Here is an 11,284-nt window from a genome sequence, read left to right on the forward strand (position 1 = left end):
ACTGAGAAGGCACCTCTAGAAACAGTATCTCCCTTATCAATTACTAAGAGGAAACACTGCCTCCAGGAATGTTTACGATCACAACTGCTAGTTCAGCTGCAGTAGTCCAAGACCTTGCAAAGCTTTGAAGCAAAAAAAATCTGTTAGTGAGCAGGCAGCTTTGAATGAAGCTCCATTTCAATACCAGTCATTAAGCAGTAAATAATTAAAATACCCTGGAAAAGACAGGTAAAATACAAGCAGCAATGTCAGTAATAGACATGAAAGAGAAGAGAGGGAAAAAGAATTTAAAAAAGCAAAGAAATAATTCATTTGAAGTTTTAATAAAGTTTCATTTGCAGTCTTGTTTAAAGATATATCAGACTTCGGGGATGTAACCTAATTTCATTCTAAGTTTTCATTCTAAGTTCTATTCAAAGACCTTGGACTTTGAATCTTTAACACAGATCAAACATAGTATGATTTACTCATGGCTATCAATACTTTAAAAAGATCTCTTCATTAAATGTCATAGTCTTACAAACATGCACATAAAGCAAACAGCAGTATTTGATAGCAAAAACATTAAGAATGTGATTCTTACATAAGGGTATCTACAAACAATTCACTTCAGTGCTACACTTATATCCAAGTGTACATAAAATGTTTTCTAAAAATATTTCTGATATATCTTTCAACGTTCAATGAAAATAGTAACACTTTTTCAGTAATTTTATGACATAATTAAAAATGAACTTTACAATCACCAGATACCTAAGAACAGTAACTAATTTATGATTGGGTTTTTTTGAATATGTCAATATTTTTAAGGAAAACATAAATTACAAAGTTTAGAATTAGCACTTTTGCACTGCTGAGATTATTCCCAGGAGCTTCTCATTACAAAGGAACAATACAGACCTGTTGCCAGATATTATATGAGGACTGAAAGATTGTCCGTTTGAAGAATTAGGCTAAGAAAGTGATGGAGAAAAGATTAAGGAGGCTTTTGGCAAACCTGCTCATATTTTCTACTGTAAAGAACATTATTACTTCCCTGTGCTTAATTGTAAACCTTGATTCATATCAACTGACTGAAAAGCATGAAGAAAAATTTTCATTTTCACAGTAATTATTTTCAGAAGTAAAAATAAGAACTCTACAGAATTGTCAATGAGTTCTCTTATTCAAAATATCTCCATTGCTTATAAAACCTTTTTTAAAAAAACCCAATAAATAATTATAGGAAGAATATTTTTTTGACCTCAACAGGCCATTCTTGCTTTCTTGTTGCATGTTCAGAAGCTTCTTTCAGAGTTTAAGAGTATACTAATTTGAACTGAAAACATAACTAATTTCTAGAACATCAATTCAATACAATACCTGCTAGTTCAATACCAGTAACAAGCATGTAATAAGATGTCATTTATAGAGGAACTACATTCTGCACTTGCACGAAGATGAGTTCAATTATTTAATAAACCTTCTAAATCTGTCCTTCCCAGGAATCTATCTGGATTTATGGCTGCTTAAGTCTGCCACTGGCTGAGAAAAATATCTGATCTGAAGACTTTATCTCTAGAAATCTGTTTATAGTTTTTAAATTATGTTCAACGATAAAGTTTTTCCCAGTTAACTTATACATTCAGTTCTTAAGCAGCCAGAAAAAAAACCCCTAATGTTACCACTTTGTGAAATAGTGTAAGCGAAGAATAACAAAGAAAGTTAGCTTCACTTGATATGACGAAAATCAATGACTAGAAGTGTTTGGTCAAACTGGATGTGTAGAATTCCATGTACTATTAAGGAAAGGTTTCTTTTTGTCTCTAAAGTTTCCTGGTATGGAGACTCTTTTTTAAGTACATGTCTCCACATGAACTTAAAGACAAAATTTAGCAACAGGTATATGTAACCAAAGACACAGGATTTTGAGACAATGTAAGTTTTCAGGTCTGAAGTATTCATTATAAATCAGTGGTATTTGGTTACTACTGGATAGGGTCTGTCACACAAAGAAAAAAATAAAGAATCAAATGAAACACTTTTGTTTCTTTTGTTTGTTTTCTCCAAACAATGAGCAGTGCAGAAAGACTTTTTTAGGTCAGTCTCCAAAGGAAGCAAACCTATGTGACCATAGTGTCCTCCAACCAGATTTGGAGTGAACTTCAAACAAATTTGCTAAGAAGTGGTAAGAAGTCTGTAGGACAATAAATTCCCACTATGTTTTAGAAAATTAATAGCTTGAGAATAGATATCTATCCAAATTCCAAACAAACAAAGAGACAGGTAGAACTCTGCTGTACATATTCTAGATGACAGCATGCTGCTTGGCAGCAACTAAGCACTGACCAGCATGTTCACATGTAGTTTTCAATTTATTACTGAACCTTACCAAGTACAAGTGTACAGAAGCATACAGAAAATAGTATTGTATAAACACAGAACAGAATGGTGGTTCCTGCCTCAAAGGATATATAGTCTCTAAATTTCTAGAACAGTTACTCCTTAAAATCACTGCCATATTTTGACAAGCACTCAGGCTTCCTATAAAAAAAATATATTTGTATCTTTAAATCCCTTTTCTCTTTTTGGTCCACATTACGAAAAATCCAATTATAAAGAAACGAGAAAGAAAACTACAAGGCTAATCTTTTACCAAAAATCACAAACTTATCTGGGTATCATTTTAAACCAAAAGAAGTTCCTTACAAAAAGGAATCTCACTCTTCACTAATGTCCCCCCACAGTTTTATTTTACTTACCAGCTGTATCCAATTTTGAGATTGTAAACCAGCACTTTTCATTTCTGCATTATAGCAGAGGATTTATATTTAAGTGGGCTTAGCAGATTTACAACACAGGTAACAATATAAAGTTCTAGTAACATAGAAAGTGCATATGGGCCATCCATCCCACAGGTGAATTTTATTCTGGCTATACTTTGGAATCTCCTGGAAGCAAAGGACACTACATGTTTATGCAATTAAAACAAAATTACAAAATGTGCACACAGAGAAGCATAAGAAATTTCATAAGTAATTTTAACTTTTACCTTTTTAGTACTTCATTTTGAAATATTAACTTATTTTTTTAATTTTTATCTGAATATAAATTATTTTTGCCTGAAGCCAAACCAATTGGGGAAATTCTGCTTAAATGTGCATGTTTTCTCTGCATATATACTCATGAATATATGCTGAGTTTCTCTCAATTATTTATACATTACAGTTTCTAATTGAGAAACACTTGCCATTGACAATTCAAAATACAAACCCAACAATTTCTTATCAATGGATTAAATAGAAACTGCTAAGTAGAAGAAAATAATCAGTTTAGGCTTTTTATGTTCCAAAAAAAAAAAAAAAAGATGATGTTATGAACAGTCTGTAAATTATTGTTTACCAAATATATTTAGAAATTAGTACTTAATCTTCAGAAGCTTGCATCAAAAGCCCATTAAACTCAATAGGAATCTTTCCACCAACTTCTGTAATGCTTTGATTAAAAACTTTAATTTCAACAGTATGGTTAAATGATAGGTATAATCCTACTCCTCAGTCTTAATCTAGATTATCAAAGTTTGTAGGAACCCTGTGTTTCCTTCCCCTCTGCCCCCCAAACAAATTAATTAAATCTGTTTATAAATTCCTTGTGTTCAGTAGCCTATCAACCGGAAAAGTCTATATCAAAATATCAATTTCAAATATATGAAATAGACTGTATTTTATCCATGATTACAGATAGAACAATTGGACCTCTCATAAATTAGGTGCAATGTTTTTGGGGTGGGTGCAGAGGGATCAGAAATTATCAACTCTGGCATAACACTGCTCTGACTGAAAAGCAACAGGAGCTTAATGTTGCTTGTAATCAAGGCAGAACTGTATTAAGATTGAACACTTAAAACCCTTCATTAATTTGCAGAATATGGCAGATTTTTTGAAGTGTCTAAGTTTATTTTATAAAGAACTAAGGAGACACTGATCAGGAATTCTTTAAGAATTGCAGCCTGAAAACCACATAAAGACAGACAAAATTTGATTTACAGGTTAGCTGTATGTTATAGGAATCATCAATGAGATATTTAACATTGTCATTCGCTTTGCATTCTCTCTGTTACTTATTCTGCCTGCCTTTAGTCTTTCCGATCTGCAAGCATTTCCTTTTCTTGATCCTTATATGCTAGCAGAGTATAAATCTGATGACTAATTCAAAGTCACCACTGCATTGTGCATAATGTTCACTCATGTGACAGCTCTCATACCAGGGATATGCAGTTTCTGGCATGGCACTGATTTACATTTGGAATTAATTGTGAAAGATTTATTTACTGGACTCTACTGTGATACTTCCATTCTTTCTCACAGCTAGTTAAGTGTATCCAGAAATGTTTCCAAGCAACCAACAGGTATGGAAAGGTGTGTCTATCCTAGTAAACTCTCTTAGCCTTCAAAACAGTGTGACTGCTTGCAAACTGTTAGCAAAAGTCCCTGCAACACTCCTAATTACCAAACTGCACCCATGAATAATTGCAGGGCAGGAAGGTCCAAGTTAGTACAAGCTAAAAGCATTTGCAGGACTAGTAACACCATCTTAGCACTAGCCTATGCTCCAGTGCTCATAGACATTTCTGAGCACAGTTTAATTTATTCATGCAGGAAAGCAACCATGGTCTGTGGATGTCTACTTTTGCTGCTAGCCTCTGAAAGATAAGTGTTGATATCCTTGCATCATTTGAGGGTGGGAGGGTAGATATTTATAAGAAGTTTGTAGTGATGATGTTTTCATTACTTCCCCCAGAGTTCTTGACGTCAGTTTTCCTTCTCCACTGTCCCACAGACAATGTACCACCAACCTGTCTTTTCATAAGGGTGTGCCTTAAGGAAGAACACCATCAGATATGTTAATTAGTGATCTTTAAGCTTCTCTCACAAATGCAGAATTGCTTGATATTAAGATTGAATTTTTGATATCTGCAGTACTTGCTTGAAAGCACTGGATATTTTGAATGTGTGTGCGCACATGTATGCATACATATGTCTGCATGTACATGTGTATGTATATATATATACATGTTCATACATGTCTATGTACACACATATTTATACAAACACAATATTATTTTCAATGGCCTTAACAGTTGCTATTAGAATAAGCACGCTTTCAGATATCTGTATTTATCATGCTTTTGAATAATATAGAAATATACTGTATCTAATTTTGTTATAACCTATTTGAAGCAAATATCTCCTACAAGTACAAATTCCTTGTTTTACCTGGACTGGTTTTATTACTGATGTAATAAACTATGTATGATATAACTTTCGGATGCATCTATTTAAGGTCTACATAATTTCATGCCCAGTAGATGTTAAATGTTTAATACTGAAAATAAGTTACTCAAATACTGTAATGACGAGCACTAGTAAGAGTAAGAACCTATGCAAACTACCACTAGCCATTATGTTTATCCATACGCTTGGACTGTTGCTTCTGCAAGATACAAGAGCATAAACCTGAAGTTCACAATTAACTTTAGCAGAATTTACACTAATATAATAAAACTATCACAGGCTATGATACTTGTATTCTCGAGGATGCAGAAAAATGCACACATTTAGAATGACTGATACTACTTCTAAAAACACATTCAAAACATAAGAATGAAAATATTTTTTAAAATTAATTTCTCTCTACTGAGATTCTGTAACAAAGCCAGTGCTTACTTGGATGAAAATTAATTCTCGATTTAATGTCAGGGAGAGGGGAAGATGATATTGCTTTTTTGAAGTGTATTAAGTGACATCAGCACATTTAATAGCTATATGAGAAAATGACTAGTAACCAAACTAACAATTTATTATCAGCCCCCTGAAGAAAGGCGAACTATGGGGTGAGTACAATGCATTGAACAGGATCATAACCTGAACTCTCCTACAGTAATCAATGAACAGCATCTCAGTTGGGTAACTTGTAAGCAGAGATTTTATTTAACAAGCAGAGTTTTTTTTTAAAGAAGTTAAAATCTCATTCTGCAAAGAAATATCATTAAAACAATGTTTGCTTCAAGCTGAATGTTCCATTTGTGCCTACAGAAGGCTACTCAATTATTAGTCTTTTCTTTCCCTTCTGTATTGACAGCCATAATCACCTGCATCCAAATATCACAACTGAAGTCTACACTGCTGACACCTCAAATATTTAGCTTTGAAGATTAATGAACATCAGATTATATCCAGCCTTTAGGACAGGGACCAGGCTGAAAAAGAACTTTAAATTTGATTACACAAATATTACCCAGCAAATTTATTGATTCACTTCCAAGGCAAACAACAATCTTTACAAGTGCATGTTTAACTTCATATTCCCAAGCAATCAGTCCTAAGCATATATAGACAGCTTCCATTCACAAGTAATAAAAAATATACTGTTGGGTGAGAGAACTGAAAAGAACTGGTACGAGATATTTACATTTAAAAGGATGCACATATGAATGAAAGACTAACTTTTCGTTCTTGTAAATTTTCCTGTCTTCCTGGCTGCACTATTAATCAATGCAGTTAATATAGATATGATAATTTAGATCAGATGATAGTATCATGTAAACATTAGGCATCATTCACATACCTACAGAGACATCCTTGTATTTATATAGAATCATAGAATAGGGTTGGAAGGGACCTTAAAGGTCTACTTCCAGCCTCTAGTTCCAAGCCCCCTGCCCACTAGACCAGGAATATAGGCAAAAATACATACATATTAATGTATACATTAACGCGTACATACCTGTCTAAACGTGTATTTCTCTCTATATATGTACACCCATAGGAAGTGAGAATCTGACTCATTCAGTTCACAAGATAATCAGATTACATAATTACAAATAACAGAACAAGAAGATGACCAATTTACGAACTGTATCTATCTGTTCTAATATTAAAATTAGCATGTTTGGAATTTTGCTTATAACACCATTGATTCTCATGCAATTTTATACAATGCCAACTCAACTCCTGCTTCTACACCTTTTCTTCAATCGGAACTTGTGATTTAATTTTTCACCCTGAAAATAAAAAGTGCATGAAATACATCTGCTGTCTTTTTCTCAGTAGTCCCTCAAAACAAACCCTATGCTTACACTCTCAGCCTCTTCATTTTCTTTACCTCTCTCTCCCTCTGGAAAGAAACATTTGTGAAAGGTAGACCCTACTATACAGTGGAGCTTTACCCTGAGCAGTGAAAATGCACTTTGCTTTATCTCTTCCTACCAATGTTAATGATAAACTTCTCTTCTGTAAGTTTCTAACATTTTGCAGCAGGAAAATGAAATTCACCCTTCTCTGAGCATCTCAAAGTGTATTTCATAACTGTACTTATTTGTTTTTGTAATGTGCTTAAACATATTTAAGTATTCAGCAACATCATAGAAGTAGGAAATGCTGATTTTTTTTCTAGCAGTGGTTGGATAACAGTAGTGAGTCACACTTAGTATGAGCCTTTGAAGCTACAAAAGGATAAGGTTGTTTGCTTTTATGCACATTCTCATAATTTATTTTTTTAGTAACTGAAGGACCAAGTGAAAAGGCTGCAACAAAAAAAAATAAAAAATCCATCAACTTCAATAATTTTATCCTACTGAGCATCAGACAGGTAAGCTAATTAAGCATTTTTCACTCAAAATGGAGATATCTTGGTTGTGACTGACTGGGCTTTAAGCAGGTGCTATCTTATCTACTGGAAAACTGGATGTAGCTTAACTTAAATTCCCAAAACAATACTGGAATAAATACATACTCAAACAGACTATTCCCAAGCATTTAAAGAAAACATGATAATATTATAGCCAACTGTGTCCAGAGACACAACATCTAATGTGCTGTGATGGCCCATCCTGAGCTTTCCTGACTTATAGGTGTAACTTTGTAGCTAAGAAGAAGAAACGAGCTGTGCTGAATTCATCATTTACATCAGAAGAGGATGTTGTTACCAGTTGTCTTAGCCAAATGCTGCCCATAAAAGGCAGCCAAGGACACTTAGAGGTGACGAACACGCTGGAATGGGATTAAGGTAGCAATGAAGAAGAGGGAAGGGGAGGAAGTAACCAGAAGTTGCCGACCTCTAAAAGACCCTCTGCGCTCTAGAATGCAGACTCAAACTAGTGCCAAATAGGCCACTAGGCCACTCCTCTTGGCACAGGCTGGCCCCCTGAGCCAAGACAAGTCAGCACTTTTTAACTAATAAAAGCCCAGGGCTCGGAAGATGTGAGGAGGCAGATCTCTCTACCATCAAGGTCCATGCTGCCTCCACAATGCCTGCCAAGATAGTACCTGCCACCTCTCCTGCTACGGTGCATCTTGGAGCTGGTCTCTTGATCATTGGGTCCTTGATGGGGTCAGTATGCATATAACCTAATAAGTAACCTGAACACTCTTTAACCATTCTCCTAATTTAACCATTGCAATAAAATCAGGAAAAACTCATTGGAATCCTTCGAATTCCCAAAATACAAACTCCAATACATGAAGAGCGAATGTCATCAAACCAATCTTCTATTTAAGTTAGTAAATTCCTCCTCACTGTCTTCGAGTATAACTTTCCTGTAAATATAATTTCTATATAATAATAGTAATTCCTATAATATAAATTTCTTGTAAAGCATTAGAGAAGCATAGTTCACCTGCAATTATTGTTAGGTGAGTGCAAACTGGTTAGGAAATTCCATATAGATGTTGGTTATAAGTAGTTCATTGGAACTGCTTATGTGGAACTACAGCATGGAAAAGGTACTTGATGAGGTTCCACAGATGCCTGTCCTAGGTCCAGTTTATTACTTAGCATTTTCATCAAGGATCTGAATTACAGGATAAAAAAATGCTTTTAAAATGTTCAAATGATGCCAAACTAGGAAAAAGAGAAAGCATGTCGAAGGACAATTCAGAATTCAAAGCAAGCTTGACAATTTCTAGAAACCATCTACAAAACATAGGATGCTACTTCAAGCAAAAAGAAAACAATATATTGCATTTTGGCAGAACTAACTGGTCATCTCAGAATAGGAAAGAATAGCTGGTTAATGTTCTTCAGAAAAGAATTTAGAGATTACTGAATGTCATGAACTGAATACGAGTATGCAATTTATGATGAAACAAAGAATGTAAATGTTGTACTTAAAAACACAAATAAAACCACAACTTGTAAGAAAAGCAATCCAAACATTTTATTTGTCATTGTTAGGTACTTAAATTTTAAAACCAAATTCAGCTCTGGGTGTTGCAGGCAAGAAAGATATGGCAACAGTTCAAAGGAAAACTGTGTGAATGACCAGCAGTCTAGAAAATATGAGGACATACTGAAAAAAAGTGTGATGTTTCAACTTTTAAAGAAGATGGGAAAAATAACCCAGGACAATAATCTTTTAATGGGGTTGGGGTTGGGGGTAGGATGTGTGAAGGCGGGGAGTAGGCAGGGAAGAAGGAGTGGGAAGAGAAGGCTGCAGGTTTTGTGGTTTATGTCCAGGTTTCTGCTGGGAAATTAGGCCATCTTTCAAGGCACATCCATTCTGTCAGATATTTACAGGAATTACACTACTTCCAAAAAAATACTTTAATTTCTGTGAATCTTCTTACTCTCTAAGAAAAGCCATTCTATCTGAGAAACCAGCTACAAGCTGAGCTCAAGGTTGGAATAGTTTCAACCCACGAAGTCTAATTTAAAAATAAAACTGTAATAACTATACAAATCACATCTATTTGAAGCAATGGTTAGGCATACACTACGCTTGGGAATCAAAACTGGAAGAGAGGTTTTATTCAGTTACTTGAGGCTCACTTAGTGCTTTTCTTCCCACAATATGAAGGGATTTTATACAAATATAGGAAAATACCATTTTTTTATAACGATACACACACAAAACCCTCTGCCATGAAAAATAATGTATATGTTTTTAAATATAGACACAAGGTTAATCTTGATATAAGAAAATAATATTAACAGTGAGAACAATATTTCACTGGAACAGCCTCCCCAGAGATGTGGCAGAGTCCCCATCACTGGAGCTTTTCAAGAAGCAATTGGACAAGGTGCTAAAATAATCTTATCTTGGCTCTCTTTCCCATGAAAGCTTAGGCCAGAGATCTCTTCCAGCTTGGGTTGTTCCATGATTCTAATTGCTTGTTAATATCTTTTCTAATTTCAGAGACTCACAGTTTGAGGATACAGATTAATGAATGGAGAAATGAAGCTTGTGGCAAGACAGAAATCTGAAGTAAACACCAATGTGGCAGTTGTGTATCAACAAACAGGGTGCCTTTTTCAGTCAGGAGAACCAAAAGGTAGTTTTCAAAAAGAACACAAAAAATACAGACCATTTTATCCACGTGTAAACTGGAGGCAGGATTAAACTGAATTACACATTTATACCTCTTAAATCAACCCAGTTTGTGTGACTACAGATGCCATCCTATTCAAACACCCGTGTCCTGAGGTAGCATTACAAGTCTCATCGAAAACAAGCAAAAGGAAGTAAGGTCAAACCCAAAGAACCTTTGCACTAAACAAATGCTTCCTTTAAACTTGTGTTTTGTTTTTCACCTGACGGAGTACTTTCAACAGTAGATGGAGTGTCATAGGAAACAGGTCAGTGAATAATTACAGATTTTTCTGTCTTCCTCTTTGCAGCTGCAAAAATTAAAATTGCAACAGTTTCTAAACTTCTTTTAAATTATGGCAGGGTGGTTGGAACTAGATGATCTTAAGGTCCTTTCCAACCCTGACTATTCTATGATTCTATGATTCTGTGGTTGCAAATCAAAGATTACTGTCTCAATACTGATAAAATGTAGCTTTATGACTTCACTGACTTACCTTGTTCCTCTTTGATGAGGCCCATATTTGCATGTGCTTGTGCCTCCCTTTTCCTGATATCAGTTGTTATTAGTTTAGCAGTGTTAAAGCATTGCTCATAAAAATAATTACTTAACCATTTGTCCTCAGGGTCATTGAAATAGTAGGCCAAGTTAAGCTGGTTATCATACACCTCCTCATAGTGCCCTTCAAGAAAAAAAAAATACAATCAAAATGTTAGATTATTAACTTTCAGAAATTTTACATATTACAGCAATAACCATGTAATGAAAATGAGGAGCTATTTATATTTCCACCACTCAAATACCAAGTTCTCCTACATGTTCACTCAAAGAAATATAAAGGGAAAATGATAACCTTACAGATTAGGCAGAACTGAGAACTTTAGCAAAACCAGAATAAATTGCTCTTATTTCTGTATGCAAAACCAAAATTCAGTTCA

The 11,284-nt window shown here is 34.5% G+C and overlaps 1 protein-coding gene across 1 annotated transcript in view; it reads right to left on the reverse strand.

Moving 5' to 3' along the window:
* TTC29 (tetratricopeptide repeat domain 29) overlaps positions 1 to 11,028 on the reverse strand; it is a gene marked incomplete at both ends in the record, with an annotated part of 49,325 nt that extends 38,297 nt beyond the window's left edge. Inside the window, one exon of the mRNA XM_010016791.1 lies at positions 10,843 to 11,028. Coding sequence (XP_010015093.1) covers positions 10,843 to 11,028 — 186 coding nt within the window. The remainder of the gene's footprint in view (positions 1 to 10,842) is intronic.
* Between the last annotated feature and the right edge of the window lie 256 nt (positions 11,029 to 11,284).

Source organism: Nestor notabilis, unplaced genomic scaffold (genome assembly GCF_000696875.1).
Source record: "Nestor notabilis isolate BGI_N333 unplaced genomic scaffold, ASM69687v1 scaffold146, whole genome shotgun sequence".
NCBI lineage: Eukaryota > Metazoa > Chordata > Aves > Psittaciformes > Psittacidae > Nestor > Nestor notabilis.